Here is a 19,109-nt window from a genome sequence, read left to right as displayed (position 1 = left end):
TCTTTATATATTTTGGATATTAACGCCTTATTGGATATATATTTACAAATATCTTCTCCCAAAAGGTTGTCTTTTCACTTTGTCAATGGTTTCCTTTTCTGCACAATATCTTTTTAGTTTGATGTAGTCCCATTTGTTTATTTTTTCTATTGTTACCCTTGCCCAAGGAGACATTACCAAAAAGATGTTGCTAAGAGTGATGTCAAAGAGTTTACTGCCTATGTTTTCTTCTAGGAGTTTTATAGTTTCTGGGCTTATATTTAAATCTTTAATCTATTTTGAGTTTATGTCTGTATGTAGCATAAGAAAATGGTTAAATTTCAGTTTTTTGCATGTATCTGTCCAGTTTTCCCAATACCAAATATTGAAGAGACTCTACTCCATTGTATGTCCTTTCCTCCTTTGTCATAGATTAACTAACCACATAAGCGAGGATTTATTTCTGGGCTCTCTGTTCCATTGATCTATATGTCTGTTTTTATACCAGTACCATGCTGTTTTGATTATTGTAGCTTTGTACTATGGTTTGATATCAGGGAGTGTGATACCTCCCACTTTGTTCTTTCTCAAGATTTCTTTATCTATTTGGGGTCTTTTGTGGTTCCATATAAATTTTAGGATTAGTTGTTCTAATTCTGAGAAGAATGCCAGTGGTAGTTTAATAGGGATTGCATTGAACCTATATATTTTGTTTTAGGTAGTATGGATATTTTAACAATATTAATCCTTCCAATCTATGAGCAAGGCATATCCTTCCATTTATTTGTATCTTCTTCAATTTCTTTCTCAATGTTTTATAGTTTTCACAGTACAGGTCTTTCACCTCTTTGCTTAAGTTTATTCCTAGGTATTTTATGCTTTTCGATGCAACTGTAAATCGGATTGTTTTATTGACTTCTCTTTCTGATTGTTCATTATTGGTGTATAGAAACACAACAGATTCTGTATATTGATTCCGATCCTGCAACTTTACTGAATTCATTTATTAGTTCTAACAGTTTTTTGGTGGAGTCTTTAGGGTTTTCTATATATAGTATCATGTCATCTGCAAATAATGACAGTTTTACTTCTTCCTTTCTGATTTGAATGCCTTTTATTTCTTTTTCTTGTCTGATTGCTATGAGTAGGCCTTCCATCACTGTGTTAATAGGAAAAGGTAATAGTGGGCCCCCTGTCTTTTTCCTTTTCTTAGAGGAAAAGCTTTCAGGTTTTTCACCATTGAGTATGATATTAGCTATGGGTTTGTCATATATAGCTTTTATTATGTTGAGGTATGTTCATTCTATTGCAACTTTGCTGAGAGTTTTTATCATAAAAGGATGTTGAATTTTTTCCAATACTTTTTCTGCATCTGAGATGATTATATGGTTTTTAATCCTTTATTTTCTTAATGTGTATCACATTGATTGATTTACTGATGTTGAACTATCCTTGCACACTTGAGATGAATCCTACTTGGTCATGGTATATAATCCTTTTAATATGTCGTTGAATCTGGTTTGGTAATATATATATATTTTTTATTGGGGAACACTGTGTTTTTCCGGGACCCATCAGCTCCAAGTCAAGTTGTTGTTTTCAATCCAGTTGTGGAGGGTGCAGCTTGAACTGGCGACCTTGGTGTTATGAGCACAGCTCTCTAACCAACTGAACCAACTGGCCACCCACCGGCAGCTCAGCAACAAGTCAAGCTGATGTTTTCACTCTAGTTGTGGAGGGCGCAGCTCACTGGCCCATGTAGGAATCAAACCTGTGACCTTGGTGTTATGAGCACTGCACTCTAACCAACTGAGCCAACCGGCTGCTCCCAGTTTGCTAATATTTTGTTGAGAATTTTTGCATCTATGTTTTTCAAGGATATTGGCCTATAATTTTCTTTTTTTGTAATGTCTCTGTCTGGTTTTGGTATCAGGGTAATGCTGGCTTTATTAGAATGAGTTTGGAAGTATTCCTTCCTCTTCAATTTTTTGAATAGTTTAAGAAGGATAGGTATTATCTTCTTTGAATGTTTGTTAAAATTCTCCTGTGAAACCACCTAGTCCTAGACTTTTATTTGTTGGGAGTTTTGTTTTGTTTTGTTTCACTGCTTCAATTTTATTGCTAGTAATCAGTCTGTTTAGATTTTTATTTCTTCCGAGTTCAGTCTTGGAAGGTTGTATACTTCTAGAAATTTATCCATTTCTTCTAGATTGTTGAATTTGTTGTCATATAATTGTTTGTAGTGTTCTTTAATGATTCTTTGTATTTCTGTGGTGTTGGTTGTAACTTCTCCTCTTCATTTATGACTTTATTTATTTGGGTTCTCTATCTTTTTTTCTTGATGAGTTTGACTAAAGGTATGTCAATTTTGTTTATCTTCTCAAAGAACCAGCTCTTAATTTTATTGATCTTTTCTATTTTCTTAATTTCTATTTTGTTTATTTCTACTCTGATCTTACCTATTTCTTTCCTCCTGTGTACTCTGGGGTGTTTTGTTCTTCTTTTTCTTCTTTTTCTAGTTCTTTTAGGTGTAAAGTTAGAGTGTTAATGTAGGAGTTTTCTTGGTTCTTGAGGTAGGCCTGTATAGCTTCTTCTAAGAACTTCCCTCGTAGAATTGCTTTTGCTGCATCCCATACATTTTGAAAAGTTGTGTTTTCATTTTCATTTGTTTCAAGACAGCTTTTGATTTCTTGTTTGGTTTCTTCTTTGATCTATTGGTTATTTAGTAGCATGTTATTTAGTCTCCACATGCTTTTCCCAGTTTTTTTTTTTTTTCCCCTGTAGTTGATTTCTAATTTCATGCCATTATGGTCAGAAAAGATGCTTGATATGATTTCAATCTTCTTGAATTTATTGAAGCTTGTTTTGTGACCTAATGTGTTATCTATCCTGGAGAATGTTCCATGTGCACTTGAAAAAATATGTATCCTGCAGTTTTTGGATGAAATGGTCTATAAATGTCTATTAAGTGGGTCTGGTCTAATGTGACATTTAAGACCATTCTTTCCTTCTTAATTTTCTGTCTGCATGATCTATCCATTGATGTGAGTATTAAAATCCTCTGCTATTATTATGTTACTGTGGATTTCTCCCTTTATGTTCATTAAAATATTGTTTTATATATTTAGGAGTTCCTACACTGGGTGTGTAGATATTTATGCGCTTGTTATATCCTCTTGGATTGATCCCTTTAAGATTATGCAATGTCCTTTGTCTTTTTTTTTTTTTACATTTTTTGTTTTAAAGTCTATTTTGTCTGATATGAGTATTGTTACCCCAGCTTTCTTTTCATTTCTATAGCATGCAATATCGTTTTCCATCCCTTTACTTTCAGTTTCTCTGTGTTTCTCGATTTAAAGTGAGTCTCTTGTAAGCAGCATATAAATGGGTTATGTTTTTTATCCATTCAGCCACCCTGTGTCTTTTTATTGGAGATTTTAATCCATTTATACTTAAAGTAATTATTGATAAGTATGTACTTATTGCCATTTTAATTGGTTTTTGGTTGTTTTTATAGTTCTCCTTTGTTCCTTTCTTCTCTCTTCCCTTGTGGTTTGCTTGTTTTCTTTAGTGTTTTGTTTGGGTTCCTTTCTCTTTATTCTTTGTACATCTTTTGTAGATTTTTGGTTTGTAGTTACCATGAGGCTTAAGTATATCATTCTATATCTATAGCAGTCTATTTTAAGCTGATAGGCATTTAAATTCAAACATATGCTATAACGACTACATTTTTACTCCCCCCTCCACGCTTTATGTTATTGATGTCATGTTTTAGATTTTTGGTGTTGTGTGTCTACTACTTATTGAACTTTGAGCTTGAATTTTTTTTCCTTTGACCTTTGCAGTAGCTTTTTAAACATCTGATTTGCTGTATTTATTAAATATTTGGCTTTTCCTATGGGATATTTTTCCTTTCTCATATTATTTTATTTCTGGTTATGGCTTTCCTTTTCTGCTTAAAGAAGACCTTTCACATTTCTTGTAAAGTTGGTTTAATGGTGATAATTACTTTAGTTTTTGTTTGTCTTGGAAACTATCTTCAATTCTGAATGATAACCTTGATAGGTAAATTATTCTAGGTTGTAGTTTCCTTTTTTTTCGTATTTCAGAGATGTCCTGCTACTCCCTTCTGGACTGTAAAGTTGCTGCTGAAAAATCAGCTGATACCCGTATGGAGTTTTCTTTGTACGTAATTTGTTATTTTTTCCTTGTTTCCTTCAAGATTGTCCCTTTTGCCATTTTAATTACAGTATGTCTTGGTGGTCTCTTTGGGTTCATCTTGTTTGGAACTCTCTGTGCTTCCTTGACTGGAATGTCTGTTTCTTTTCCCGGGTTAGGGAAGTTTTCAGCCATTATTTTCTTAAATAAAGTTTATGTTCCTTTCTCTCTTTTCCTTCTGGGATCCCTATAATGTGAACGTTTGAGCATTTGAAGTTATCACAGAGGTACCTTAAACAATTCTCATTCAAAAAAATTTTTCTCTTTCTGCTGTTTTGATTAGTTGATTTCCATTAGCCTGTCTTCCAGGTCACTGATCTCTTCTTCTGTATCAGCTAATCTAATATTGATTCCTTCTAATGTATTTTTCATTTTAATGATTGTAGTCTTCAGTCTGCTTGGTTTTTTTAAAAAGATTTTATTGGGGAAGGAGAACAAGACTTTATTGGGGAACAGTGTATACTTCCAGGACTTTTTTCCAAGTCAAGTTGTTGTCCTTTCAATCTTAGTTGTGGAGAGCTCAGCTCAGCTCCAGGTCAAGTTGCTCTTACTAGTTGCAGGGGGCGCAGCCCACCATCCCTTGTGGCAGTCAAACCAGCAACCTTATGATTGAGAGGATGTACTCCAACCAACTGAGCCATTTGGGAGCTCAGCGGCAGCTCAGCTCAAGGTGCGGTGTTCAATCTTAGTTGCAGGGGGCACTGCCCACCATCCCTTGCGGGACTCGAGGAATTGAACTGGCAACCTTGTGGTTGAGAGCCCACTGGCCCATGTGGGAATCGAACCGGCAGCCTTCAGAGTTAGGAGCACGGAGCTCTAACCGCTGAGCAACTGGGCCAGCCCCTGCTTGGTTTTTTATTATACTTTCTAATTCTATGTTGAAGTTTTCCCTAAGTTCCTCTATTCCACTTTCAAGTTAGGTGAACATCTTCATGACTGTTTCTTTGAGTTCTTTATCAGGCAAATTACTTACCTCCATTTCCTTAGGGTTCCCTCCGCCCCCCCAAAAAAACCGGGGATTTTTCTTGTTCCTTCATTTAAGAGATATTCTTCTGTCTTTTCATTTTGTTTGACTTTCTGTGTTTATTTATATGAATTAGACAAAATAGCCATCTCTCCTAGTCTTGAAAAAGTGGCCCTGCATAAGCTGTGTGTGCTCAGTGTGCCGGGTGGTTTGGCAGGCCGGTATGAGTCGAGCAGGTGCCAAAGTCATCCAGGGCACTGGTCTACCCAGCTGGAGCAGCTGTAGTGGGGGAGGCTAGGTGTGTGTAGTAAAGCCCTGTTGATACCGTGTTTCCCCAAAAATAAGACCTAGCCGGACAATCAGCTCTAATGTGTCTTTTGGAGCAAAAATTAATATAAGACCCAGTCTTATATTAAAATAAGACCCAGTATAATATAATATAATAATATAATACCGTGTCTTATGTTAATTTTTGCTCCAAAAGTTGCATTAGAGCTGATTGTCCAGCTAGATGTTATTTGCAGGGAAATACAATACTGCTCGCTCCTTTTGTGCGAGGCTGAAATGGACTTGGATGAAATGTGCAGGAATGTGCTGCCGCAACCTTGCAGGTAGGCCAGAGCACCTAGAGCTCCCACAGGCCCTATGGAGGTAGAATGGGATGGAAACAGTGGCACTCACCAGCATCTCAAACCCCAGAAATCCTGCAGTCCCCAGAAAGCGCCTGTGGCTCCCCAGCCACCTCTATACAGTCTCTCTCTTTGTTTGTTGTACAGAAAATGGTCTTGTGTAGAAGCAACCTCTGTGTGGGCTTAATGGGTCAGGAAGTTTGGGGAAGCCAGGTATGCTTATAGTTCCTATGATGTGGGCTCACTGGGCTGGAGTGGCTCCTGGCAGGGAGGCTAGGGGTGTATGGTACTGCCTTGTTGTTCCTGCTTGCTCTCTTTGTTCAGAAGCAAAAGGCTCCAGGCACTGTAGCCGGGAACTCACTGTGGTGATCCAGCAGGAGGGCAAAGCACCCAAACAGAGCACCCACGGCCCTCTCTGTGGAAGCGGAGAAGGGTGTAAAGGATGATGCTCACCGGCTCATCCCATCTGGAGCGTTCCCGCAGCTCCTGGACGGCTCCCCCAGCTTCCCAGCCTTCTCTTGTTGTTGTTTAGATGCTGTTCATTCACTTGTCTCACAGGTGTAACTGTTCTCTATATATTAATACATGTATATTAGAGTGTGCTCAGGGGAAGGGATGAGTTCAGCATCCTCTTATGGTGCTGACGTCTTGGAACTCCTTGAATGAGTGGGGTTTTTTAATACTTGCTCTTAGAATTCAGCTACCATGCTGTGGCGCGGCCTAAACAGCTGGTGGAGAGAAACCAAGGCACCCCAGTTTTCAGCCCCAGCTCTGCTCCCTGACCAGCCAGCACCAAATTGCCAACCATGGGAGCACACCATCTTAGACTAGGATCTTCTAGCTCTAGATGAGCTGCCCCAGCTGACACCCTGTGGAACAGGGACAAGCCTTCCCTGTCAAGCCCTATCTCGCTCACAGGTGCATGAGCCACATAAATAATTGCTGTTGTTTTAAGCCACTGAGTATTGGGATGGTTTGGTACGCAGCAGTAGACAACCATAACAAGGGCTGCAGGACAGACAAGGGCTACATCCTGAAGGGCCCGAGGACCCAGGGTAAGAACTTTGGGTTTTGTTTCAATTGTGATAAGAAGCCACCAGATGACAGTGCTTGGCAGAGTGAGTGTAGGGCCACAGCAGGCCAGCGAGGAGGCCCCTGCAATGGTCGTCCTCAATGCGTGAGGGTGACTGTGGGGTAAGGGGATATAAGTAGTGGAATCTGGGTAGCTGTTGAAGCAGGGTAGATGAAATTGCTGAAGGGGTGGATGTAGAATGAGTCAATGATGAATCCACAGTTTGAGGTCTTCACAGATAGGTGACTGCACGGCAACCATTTCCCAGGGTGAAGACTCAGCTTGGTCAGGAAGCTGCCAAGAGATGGTCCACATGAGGGTGATGGCTAAGCCAGATGTGGCAGAGGACAGGGTGAATTTGAAGGAAGTCAGAGATAAACTGGACAGGACTTAAGAAGGAAGCCGACAGGGCACAAAGGGCAACTGACGCAGCCCAGCACAGAGTATCAGACTGTTCCATTCCTTCCCCTGCTCCCTCTACCCCACCCTCTTCTCCTCGAATCCCACCTGAGGCTTTGTCTAGCTGTGCCAACAGCTTCCTTGGCATGTCTGTAACGTGGCTGCCAGCAGGGTTCCAAGGGGCACTGTGAGCAGACAGCAGGGGATGGGCTGGTTCTTCCCCCGGGTGGGGGCGGTGTCTGGTTCAGGGTCTGCTCCTTTCAGGACTTGGCCAGGGACTGTGGGAGGCACCCAGGCTGGGTCTGGGATAGCATCACTGAGCATCTCACCTCCAGGAGATGGGGGCAGTCCAGGATCCCTGGTCTGGCAGAGACTGGACAGCATCTGGCACCCATGAGACTCGGGCAAGTCTCCTCTGCTGTGTGAGGACACTTCGCCAAAGGCCCCCACTTCCCGTGACCCTCACAGAATGAAGAAACACCCATAACTGCAAGGCAAGTCTTCAGGACCTCAAAGACGGGGTGGTTCACAGACGTTGGCCGCGTCTGTGCTGAGAAATGACCCCAGAATCTAGAGATTTCCTCCATTGGCAAAAGCATTTCTAAACTTCAAGAAGGAACTGCATGTTAATCAGGCATTAAAACAGGCTGTGGAATATTTAATGACATAGAAAGATGTTCCTCGCAGATTGTCACATGAGGGAAAAGGCAGGTTACAAAATGGTGTGTAGATCCTGGTCCTGCTTTGACTCCTTAGCCCCCAGACCAGGCAAGCACAGGATTTGGAATAGCATTCTCTGAAATACTAATCATAGGTGCGTTAGGGTAGCTTTTATTTTCTTTATGCTTCTTGTACTTCCTGACATTTCTGCAGGAAACGTATTCAGTCTAGAATCACACCAAAAAAAAAAAAAAATCCCTATCAAACATGTCAATAACTTAAATTAGAAAATCTGCTGCTTAATAAGCAGGAACCAGTGCTCAGAATAGAAAATTTGAAGATAAAGAATTTTTCCACCCAGAAGCCACTACAGCAAAAGGCTATTTTTAAAGTTAAATATTGTTTACTTTTCTCACTTTTCTGTTCTCATCAATTCTAAAACTGGCATTTGTGGGATTTTAAATTGTATGAATTTTTGTCCTAGTTCTTACCCTTGATAAATGTGCGTGCTTATTTTTCCTTCATAAAGGGACAAAACTAACCTGAGTTGCTACTAATTTGGAGGTGGCTTTGCTTACTAATGACCTTTTCAGGAGGGTCGGGGATGCACTTTACCCTCAGCTCAGGCCCAGAGTCCGCTGGGTGGGCTGGGGGTCTCTGGGCATTTGCTGACCTCAGGTTAGGTTAACCACCCTCATGGGCTGTAGTGGGGAACAGCCTGCCTTACTAGAAATAGTCCAGGGTTACACTGACCTTGGGGAGACTGCCTCTGTTTCCTCATCTGAAAAATGGGGTTAATGATACATATTTTTTGAGGTAAAAAATTCAGAGTGTGTAAATGTAATCTCTCTTTCCAGGGTGGTTACCTTTGACTTCCCCACACACTTTGGGGGCTGCTGTGGAGGCTCTGGCCTGGAGGACGCAGGAAACAGCAATGAAGGCCCAGACAACCTGGTTTACGCCCCCACTCTGCCGTTTCCTGGCTGTGACCCGGGGAAATTCCTCGTGGTGCTATTTCTACATCTGTAAAATGGGGACAGTATTATGTTCCTCACAGGCTTGTTTATAAATAAAGGTAAGCGGGTTAGGAGCTATGATTTCTTCCTGGAGGTCACATGGGCGCCCTCAGAGCCCTTAGAATGTCAGGTGTAAGCCAGGCTCATGGCAAGCAGGCTGCTGCATTGTCCCATTAAACCCTCCACCACCGCCAGCCTCAGAAGGCTGAGGCAGGTTCTGAGCTAGGCTCCCCTTCCTCCTGCTACACGCACTTCTTTTCCTTGTCCATCTCAGAATAAAGGCTGGAGCCCACAGCAGGTTTTCCCATCAGGCTTTTATTATAAAGAAGGTTCCAGAGTATCCTGGCCACCCCCTTCCAGCCCCTGAGGCCCCGAGCCAGGCCCTGCACTGGCTAGGTCTGCTGCAGGGGTCCAGGTCAGCCAGAGGGGCGCTTGTGACGGGAACAGAATGGGTGATTTTCTCAGGGGGTTGGGGGGGGGGTCTCTGCCAGGTCTGGCTGTCCTCTGGAACAGTCATTTCCAGTGTTGTGTTGGGAGCCCCTCGGTTCCCCTCCCCAGGTCCTCTGCACAAGCGGCAGCTATTCACAGTTGGCGTGTGATAAGTTTAATATATAAAAGCTTTCTTAAAAAATCAAAAAGTGGTGCTATCGTTAGGAACACTTCCAGCAAGATCAAGTAGCCCAGCTACAGCCTTGGTGCAATTTAGCCCCTCTCCCCGCCTCTAGACCAGAACTGCCCACACCTGTCCCCGTCTCCTTGTCTCCACCCTCCCTGGCTCTGGCCAAAGCCCACGGAGACTCCCCATGGGCAGTGGGCGCTGCCCACTCCACCACTAGTTGTTTAAGCAACAAAACTCTGACACTGCTTGAAACTGTTGTGTGCCCAGGGTCCTCTCTGGGTGAGGGGAAATGGAGACAATGTTTTGGTGGTTAAAGCAGAACCCAGTCGAGGGCTGGTTCAAGGAGGCCTCCTCTCTGTCAGAATGGATGAGGTAGTGTTTCCGGCTGCAGCCAGGTGGCCTCTTTCTTCGTTTGGTGGGCCGCGTCGGGCCGGGCTCTCAGCAGCGGGCTGTGACAGAGCGAGTGGGGGCACCATCCAGGCCGCGCTGGTGGACACTGGGAGCCTTACCAGAGACTGGCTGTGCCATTCAAGTCTCTGTCCCAGAGGCTGGGTCTAGGGGCCGGCGGGAGGGGACAGAGTGCCAAGGGGCCAGGGTTCCTCTGCCTGGCTCAGAGAGGCCCCTCGTTCCCCCTTCCAAAACTGACTTTGCTTAGTCATTACCCAGCCGGGGTGACAGGCACTGGGGACCAAATGAAGCTGAGGGCCGGGTGCCCTGCTGCGCCCCAGCACCGCGTCCGCAGGCTCAGGCCTCGCTGTAGCACTCGTAGATATTGTCCTCCATCAGAGCCACCACCTGCTCGAACTTGTGCTGCAGCTGGGTCCTCCGGGCTGTGGGGTTTGCCTCCAGGGCAGTCATAATCTGAGGGTGAAGCAGACGAGCAGTTGGATCACAGCCCTGGGCCCCAGTGGGTTCCCCCCACAGATCTTGGGGAGAATACCCTGCCTGGGTTTCCACCACTGGCAACCTGCCGCCAGTGAAAACATCCTGGGATGTGAATAGTGAAGCGGAAACCTCTTCCTGGGTTTTCCTGAGCAGAGTGGAGGTGAGCAGGGCTGAAATGGGGGGTGCCTCACACCAGGGGTACCCACCTGCGGGCGATACCTCTTGGCATATTTATAAATCTCTGCCATGGCCACATTGGTATTGAACTCGTTCTGGTATTTCTACAAGGACAGAGAAGGAAGGAGTTGGGAGGGTGGTTAATCCGACGATCAGACTTGGGCCCAGCCCGTCACAGGCGAGTCCTGGACTCCCTGCGGCCCGGCCATACCCGCGACTCCTCCGCCAGGTGCGCGTTCATCTCCTGCTCGCTGAGTGGCGTCATGTCATGGATCTGCTTGTAGTAGCGCTGCACGATTTTCCGGTACTCAGGGATCTCCTTGGCATAGAGGAGCTTGTTGGTTGGCGAATCCTGGGTCGAGAGGAGTGAGGGAATAAGAGACTAGACAGATTTGTCTTTTTCTGGATAAGCCCTGGTCCCCACGGCCACACTAATGGTCCCATCAGTGACCAGGAGCTCCTCAGTCCCTCCTCCCTGTCCTGTTTTCTACGGCACTGTCAGGGTGATGACCTGAAAGGGGACCTACTTCTTTTAGGGGGAAAAGTGCATGGGCTTTGTGCCAGCTCTTTGTCACACGCAGGCTGTTTTGTTTACATCCTCGCTTAGGGTTATGGGTCTTGGTGGCGAAGATTTCTGGAAGCCTGATTGCTGGCTCAGTGGAATATTTCCCACCACATGTTTCCAACGCCCAAAAGTGAAACATGCCAAGTACACTCCCAGCTCTTTGTCTGTCACAGGCATCCTGCCTTCCGAGATAGTGAGGGGAAGGGAGGGCATTTTCTACCTCTCGCGGCCTGTCGCTGAAAGTCATGGGCTAAACGCAGGGCCCTGTAGCCACCATCCTGCCCTGCCATCTCAATGCTCACAGCAACCAGCACTCTCTCTCCTCTCCACCCTCTGAAGCCTGCTGGCTCCTCTCTCGGCAGAAAGATGCTTCGGAGAGCTCCCTCCTGGGTCTATCTCAGAGCTCTTGGTCGGCCCTCTCCCCACCCCTTCACAGAGCCCGCTCAGATGGCTCTTGACCATCAGGAATGCTGCTTGGAGCCTGGCTGATTTTCGGATGACACGATGCCTCACCAAGCAGGTTGTCCACAATCCCACTGGCTTCTCAGGCCTGGCGCTATGACCTAAATGTCCTGAGCTGAGGCTGGGCACTCCTGAGGCAGGTGCAGCTTATCTGCAGTGATGCAGAGTTTCTGACTATAGGGGCCAGCGTGTGAGTCTCTCTCCTTGTCAGAATGTCCCCATTCATCCCACGTCCCCCAGCCCTGAGCTCCTGCAGTTCCCCCCCCCAGAAAGATCTCAGTGCCACCCTGGCAGCCCGGCCCCGAGAGCAGCTGACCTTGCCTAGCTGAAGGTCAGAGATGGAGCAGGCGTCAATGAAGGCCTGTGCGATGACCGACAGGCAGGCGTCGATATGGTCCGTCTTGTCGATGTCAAAGACAAACTGGGGGTTTTTCAGGATGTTCACCCAAAACCGAAGAGGAAGGCTGTGGGATGGAGGCAACAGAGAAACTGAGCCCAGCTCAAAGGTGGGGTGGCCAGGGCCAGAAGACAGGCTGGCTTTACCCTTCGAGGCCAGTTGAATCTTGTCATGAGATGGAACCTCTGGAAACCTGTTTGCTCCTCCACAAATGGGGCTGATAACCATCCCTGCTGACCAGGGTGGCAGAGCGGCTAGGAGCAAGGTTTGCTGTGTGGAGAAGGGCAGAAGGCGGAGGCAGAGTTGCAGGCCTAGCTGGGGCGTGGGGACCTGAGTCCATCCTCACTGCCCACCCCCACCCTCACCCCTCACAGAGCCTCTTGCAGGAGCCTCAAGCCAGGTCCTGGTTCTCATTAGAAGAACCCCCACCCTGCCTGGCAGTCCACAGATCCTCCCTTAGCTTTGCACGGCAGCAGGAAGTCCGCCATTAGCTGGACAACTGAGTAGGCAAGGAGGGTGGGGTCTGGATCCTAAGCTTTGGCTTCAGGAGGCCAGAGGGTTGGTAACAACCCCACTCTGCGGCCTTCCAGTGACTCAGCAGCCCAGAGCTTATGGACCCCCCCAGAGCCCTGAGAAGCCCTTGTAACTGCACAGAACCTTCTGGACCCGTGGTATTGTTTCTGAGGGTCAGGCTGAGGTTTTCAACAACTTCTTGTTGGGATCTGTGACCCCAAAAAGCTAAGACATGCCTCAAAGGAAGGCTACAAACTGGGTATGAGAATCAGACTACACGGCTTTGAGCCTGGCTCTGCCATTGCGAGGGCTGCGTGACCTTGAGCAGGCACTTCTCTGTGAGCCTCAGTTTTCTCATTTGTAACATGAAGCTGACAGTGGCTTCCTGAGGAGGGTGGAGGGAGAATGATGGTAGGGCAACATTCCTGCCCCACTCCACGTAGAAAACCTGGCTTCTAGGCGCTCTGCCACCCCAGACAGCATGGATGTATTCTAGTTAATTCTTATACTTTAGATTACTTTTATTGCCCTGATTGTACAGCTGGGGGTAACTTAAAGCACAGAGAGATTAAGTTACTTAGCTAAGATCACACAGCAGAGTAAGGACTGAATCCAGGCAGGTGGACTGAGAGACTGGGCTCTGAACCCCTACACTACTGCTGCCCCTAATGATACATGGAAGCTGCACAGCCCTCCCCACCTATGCACCACCCACCTGTTGGTCTTCCAGATGTGAAGGGTGTCGGGATCCGAGATCCCCCTCTTCTCAGCCTGCTCCTCCAGGAAGTCGAAAAAGTACTTGACGGCCAGCGGGGGCTTGTCTTCACGGATACTCAGAATGGCCTTGAACAGGTCATCCAGAAATTTCTGCAGCGTGCCCTACAGGGGAGCAGAGTGGCTGCCGTCAGTCCAGACCACGTATAGAGGGTAAGTGGGCACCTCTGGTGGCTCCAAGGAGCCCACAGTGCTGGGGCTGGTGAATGTGGAAGCCATGTGGCATCAGGCTGGTCTCCTAACCTCTCTGAGCCTGTTTTTCCATCTGTGAAACAGGTTAGTGAAACCTATCTTACAGGGATGTTGAAAGGACTAGGGCATAGAGGGGGAAATTGGTGGGGCCAGGGTGTGGTCTTTAAGGTGCCAATTGCCACCTGAGCCGTGTGACCTTGGGGACATCACTGACTCCTCTGGGGCTTCTGCTGCCCTCTCGGTTACACTGGCTAACACAGAAGTCGTCTGTCCAGCACCTTTCATGGTTGTGAGCAAAACCCCCCTTGGGCAGGACCCTAAGCCCTCAGCCGCTTGCTCTGGGAGCCCATCTGGCCCCACAGAGGAAGAGCTCTCACCCCCACCCAGGTGAGTGTACACAGCTGACCCTCCCAAGATGTGGAGATGAGGCCTGGCCTACCTTGGTGGACAGCAGGCGAGTCAAGTAGATCTCTGGTAGCACCTTCTTGCGGTGGCTCTGCCGGTGGGACTTCTTAGGCTCTGCCAGCTCGTCCGTGGGCAGCACCTGGGCGACCGGGGTGGTGGTCAGTGCCAGCACCGGGCACCATCCCTGGCCGTCCTGGGGGCAGTCCTGTCCTTTTCCTACAGGCACTTGGTCTGCATACACTGTGTGTGTACAGATGCCCAGGCTCCCTCTGATTCTGGGTCCCATACCCGCTCCCCCACCCCTAGTCTTTCCCAGGGACTGGGAGCGCTCCCCAGAGGCCCCGTGTGGTAGGAAGCCAAGTCCACACCCCGTGATGGGCGGATGCCCCCAGGGCTGGAGGCTGGGCACTCACCAAATGGAAATACTTCTCGGTGTCCAAGTCTTTTACTGAGAGAGGAAAAACACACACAATAAATAAACAGAGAGGAGGAGGTGGGAAGAGAGAGAGAAACCAATAGAAATAGAGTTCTAAAGAGACACATGGAGAAAAGGAGATGGAGAGAGAGGCAAAGAGAAAAATACAGAGATAAGAGAGAGAGACCCAGAGAGACACAGAAAATGAGACAAAGATAAAGGTAGAGGCGTTGAGAGACAGAAAGATACACAAAGTTTTAAGAAAAATGGGGAGAGCAATGGAGAAACAGAGATGGTCACACATGGAGATGGGAGAGGCCCCCGGGATGGCTGCCCTCACTCATTCCACCCTTCAGCCAGAGCCTCTGCCAACCCCGACCTCACAAGCTGCTGGGAGAGACCCAAGATCCTGCTCCTGACCTCAGGAGGAGACCCTGAAACCCACAGGAGCCGAGGACCCCAGGCCTGGCAGTTAGCCAGCCGGGCCTGGGGCATCTGAGGGTGTGGATCGTGGGACTTGAGGCAGCAGCACAGCCCCAAATCCTTGATGGGCATGCCAGCCTTCCCCTCTGCCCTGGCAGCTGCCCAAACCTACTGGAACCACATCCCGCCCTCCTGGGGCCGCTGTGACTGCCCGAAGGAAATCAGCCTGAAGCCTCATCACAGGGCCGGCCCAAAGGCTCTGCCCAAGCGGTACTGGGGCAGAGAGGCCTGGCCTGGCCCCTGCCCCGACCAAGGAGGCCACAGCCCAGTCCAGCCTTGCCTCTTGAAGCCTCCGTTTCCCCACTAGGATCACTCAGAAGGGGCCCCAGACACCCTCCCCAAGTCCACCGGCACTACCTCGGCCCAACGTGTTGTCCTTCTTGTCTGTGAGGCTCATGGCCAGCGAGGCACCTTCAGGGATCTGATAGGAGGGGAGAAGATGAGGTCAGAGGGAGGGTTAGGGAGGCTGGGAATGGGGTTTGGTGGGGCTGGGGACCCCACCTTGTAGTGGGCCAGAGTGTTGAGTTTCTTGCGGCCATCCTCCATCACGGAGGTGTCATCCAGGTCCCGGAGGATGTAGCTCTGCGTGCTCGAAGCGAACCACTCTGGGGACAGGGAGCAGGGTGTCAGGGCCAGGGGAAGGGAGCCAGCCCGGGGGGCAGCACCAGCCTGGCCACACAGGTAGAGGCCGCTTGCTACCTCTGTGGAACCTGGGGCATGCCACGCCTCTCCCTGAGCCTCTATAAAAGGGGAGGGGAGATAAGTGGGGAACAGGGTGTCCCAGTCGTCAGCACAGAGCAGGAGTTCTGGAAAGGTCCTCGTGCTCGGGGCTCTGTTACTATTGCTGATTAAAGAAAAGCTGCCACCTGTGAAAGGCTCACACCCCTTACGGGGCTCCCCGCTGTCCTCCAGGTGAAGCACAAGTGCCGACTCTGCCCCTCCAGGATCTGGGTGACTGAGCGCCAGCCCAGCCTCATCTCCTAGCCCACTCTCTCCTGCATGCCAGCCCTGGAGAGCCACCTGAAGTCCCCTGCTCTGAATGGACAGTCGCTGTGCCAGCCTGTTCACCATCATAGCCTCGTGCTTACAATGGGGCCTGGCACAGACCAAGTGCTCGGGAAAGGCTGCTGATCGTAAGGTGAACGGCCCTCGCTTCTTGACCAAACCAGAATCCTGTGCATCCTTCAAAACTCACTCCAACATCCCCTTCTTGGAAAAGCCTTTCCTGAGCACTGCTTGCTGTTGCCCGCAGCCTGCTTACGCTGCAGGGCCTGTGTCCCTACTAGAAGAGGAGCTCCTTGCCGATGGGCACCTTGTCTGACCAGCCATGTCCCCGGCGCCAAAATGAACGCACTTTTGCTGAATGAAAAGAGTGTATGACCAAGATAGGGGCTGGTTCCATCAAAGCAGCCCCATGCCAAGCTGTGCCACCCCACCCCTGCCCACCAAGGTCGACGTCCTCGGCGCGAGGCCACTGGGAGTAGGGCACATTCTTGCAGAAGGCCTCCAGGATCTTCTCCTTCACCTGTGTCAGCGTGTCGGTGTCCATGGCCCGCACGCTCAGCGAGTCCATGCCACAGCCCTGGAAGGACACGTTCAGGTTCTGCACGAGAGGGGGCAGAAGGTCAGCAAGTCCCCACATCACTACCCTGGGCCCAGGTGGGGTGACAACCTGCTTGGGGAGGCCGGGGCAAGGTTGGAGCCTTCAGGCATGCGAGGACCCCCTCCCAGCCAGCCCGGGAGATGGTGCCACCTTGCTGCCCAGCTGCCCTCGCCCCACCCAGCTCACCCGGGGCTTGGCCTCAATGTTCTCCCGCAGCAGCCACTCCTCGTTGAGTGTGTAGCGGGCCTTGCCCGTGATGGCGTCTATAGAACCCTTGTTGATCTGCTGCTTGATGGCACACAGGAGCAGGAAGAATGGCTCCCCCACGGTCTCCTGGGGTGGACACGGGCTGTCAGGGGCTGAGGCCCCGCCTGCACATCCCAGCCCCTACCACCTCCCTGCTCACCCTCCATATTTCAGCGCCTAAGCCTGTGGCTGTGCTGCAGCCCCCACCTGGAACACTTTCACCACCCCTTTCCACCAAAGCCTCCATGGCTGTCTGTTTAATATCCTCCTTTTGGATCTGGTGCCATCCCTGTCGTCCCAACTCCCTGGGTGTCTCCATGGACTCTAAGGTCGAACACTGCCAACTGTGGCTGGGCACATTCATTTCATCTTCCCAACAACTCTTCCACATACTGCCGAGGCTCAGAGAGGGCAAGCCACCAGCCTAGGGTCACCCAGCTGGGAAGTGGCAGCGCTGGATTCAAATCCTGGATCAGCTGACTCCCAAGCCTATGACTCTTTCTGCTAAGCCTCACCAGGTGAGTTCAGGTGGAACCAGAACACAGACATGGCCTCCAATAATCCAGATCACAGCCTGGTGAGTGTGGAGAGTCTTGGACTTGACTGGGGCCTCAGATACCCTGGCCCTTTCATAAAGTGCACACAGCCAGAAAGGGACTCTGCTGCCATCCATAGCCATGAGCTGACTTTATGGTCATTTTATAGCAAGTGACCCAGGTGTTCCATTGATAGCGGATATTTAGGTAAACACAGAAGGCTGATTTAAGGGAAAAAATAAGCATATAATAGTATCAGGCAAATTTGGCAAAGATTATGAAGGCAACATGCCAGCTCTTATTCCTGATCTAGTTCTCCAGTTCTGGGGGTGGGGGGAAGCCAGTGATGCCCCATTTTCTGGAGGAAACAGAGGCTCAGAGGGAAAGCCTGGCTGAGGCCACACAAAGAGGCCAAGGGAGCTGGGTCCAGAGTCCACTGTAGCCCCTCTGGTTCCTGTTGCAGCTGGGTCTTTCCTGATGACTCAGAAGGCAGACAGTGGAGACCAATAATACTGGGGCGTCCTGGTGATCCCTCCCTAGGACCAGCCTCCCCTATTCCACCACACTCCCCCACTCACCCCGAGAGGATCCACAGGGCTCCTCTAGACTACCTGGCCCTAATAAGCGCCAAGCCCAGGGACAGAGGCCCCACCCGATAGATAGAAACCAAGGTCCAGAGAGAGCAATGCCTTGTTCAGGGTCACACAGCTGGTTTATGCCAAAGACAGGACTCAAACCCAGGACATCTGAGGCCCTGGTTCTGGGCTCCACCCAGGCCTGTGTCTTTCTTGCACGATCCCAGATGACTCCCTGGCCTCTACCACTGCAGGGCACTGGACACTGGGACAGGACCAGGGGCTGAGCAACTTGCGTTCTGCAGAAAAGCCCGAATCGGGTCCCTTTGGCAGAGTGCAGAAGGCCTTGACTATGTAGCCCCACTGGCTTTTCTAGCCTCATCTCTCATCAGAAAGTCGCCAGACTTCCTTCAGTTCCTTTTATAAACATCCCCTTCTCCTGGCCTTTGTCCACGCTGTCATTAGAACACCCTCCCCACCTGGCTCGTTCCACTAAGTCCTGAGGCCTCCGTTTGGAGTCACCCTCTCCAGGAAGCCACCTTGAACCCTCCAGCCAGGTCTGAGGCCTCGATGGCTGAGCTTCGCAGTATTTTAATTTGTTTCCACGTCTCTCTCCCCTAACGCTGGAAGAGCCTCAAGGGCCAGGCCCAGGTCTAATACTCCCAAACCCGGAGCGGCGGCCCAAAGCCACACCAGGGAAGGTTTGATGACTGAGAAAACAATCTTCCATAACAAGGCCCTGACGTGGCCTCTGTTCCTCCCTGAGCTGGCTCTGGGCCCTCGCAGGAAGCCAGCCTCCTCCAAGCCTCAGTTCCTCGTCTGTATAATGGATCCTCTGGGCCTGTACCCACCCTCCTCTGAGTCCCTCTGTCCACATCTGCACAAAGGATAACCCTCCTGGAAATGCTGGTGGGAGGATAAAACAAAGTCCGACCTATTACGACGGCTCAGAGGGGGAGGCCCCTGCAGTGTGGGAGGCACCGCTGCACCCGCTGCACCCGCCTCACCCGCAGACAGCTGTACATGCAGATGGACATCCAGTTGGTGAGCATCTTCTCGACCACGGACTCCGTGCGCCGCAGCATGAGCTTAGGGTTCTTGGCGGCCGAGGCGTCGATGAGGTCCACCAGCAGCTCCTTCATGATGCTCGTGTAATATTCGAGCTTGCTATGGAGCGCGATGGTCAGCAGGGAGGCCAGGCTGCACCTGTGGGTGGTCACGGGGCGTCAGCTCCAGCCGTTTCTCATGGCTCTGGGATCTGGGGACCACCAAGTGGGGGCTCTGGGGCCACGTCATCACTGGTGTGCCTGTGCAGGAGGAATCCC

At 49.4% G+C, this 19,109-nt stretch overlaps 1 protein-coding gene across 1 annotated transcript in view; it reads right to left on the bottom strand.

Annotated features, from left to right (window-relative positions):
• Positions 1-7,897: 7,897 nt before the first annotated feature.
• Positions 7,898-19,109, bottom strand: part of PLXND1 (plexin D1) — a 50,499-nt gene continuing 39,287 nt past the window's right edge. The window contains exons 25-36 of the mRNA XM_033132482.1: positions 18,792-18,990; positions 16,614-16,760; positions 16,271-16,427; positions 15,326-15,429; positions 15,182-15,245; positions 14,340-14,374; positions 13,961-14,065; positions 13,271-13,434; positions 11,962-12,109; positions 10,830-10,970; positions 10,648-10,722; positions 7,898-10,417 (exon numbers count right to left, since the gene is read on the bottom strand). Coding sequence (XP_032988373.1) covers positions 10,301-10,417; positions 10,648-10,722; positions 10,830-10,970; positions 11,962-12,109; positions 13,271-13,434; positions 13,961-14,065; positions 14,340-14,374; positions 15,182-15,245; positions 15,326-15,429; positions 16,271-16,427; positions 16,614-16,760; positions 18,792-18,990 — 1,456 coding nt within the window. The 3' untranslated portion in view covers positions 7,898-10,300. The remainder of the gene's footprint in view (positions 10,418-10,647; positions 10,723-10,829; positions 10,971-11,961; positions 12,110-13,270; positions 13,435-13,960; positions 14,066-14,339; positions 14,375-15,181; positions 15,246-15,325; positions 15,430-16,270; positions 16,428-16,613; positions 16,761-18,791; positions 18,991-19,109) is intronic.

This window comes from Rhinolophus ferrumequinum, chromosome 17, assembly GCF_004115265.2.
Source record: "Rhinolophus ferrumequinum isolate MPI-CBG mRhiFer1 chromosome 17, mRhiFer1_v1.p, whole genome shotgun sequence".
NCBI classification, from domain to species: domain Eukaryota; kingdom Metazoa; phylum Chordata; class Mammalia; order Chiroptera; family Rhinolophidae; genus Rhinolophus; species Rhinolophus ferrumequinum.
The sequence above is the reverse complement of the archived record's forward strand: the minus strand, read 5'-3'. Positions and strand labels throughout refer to the sequence as shown.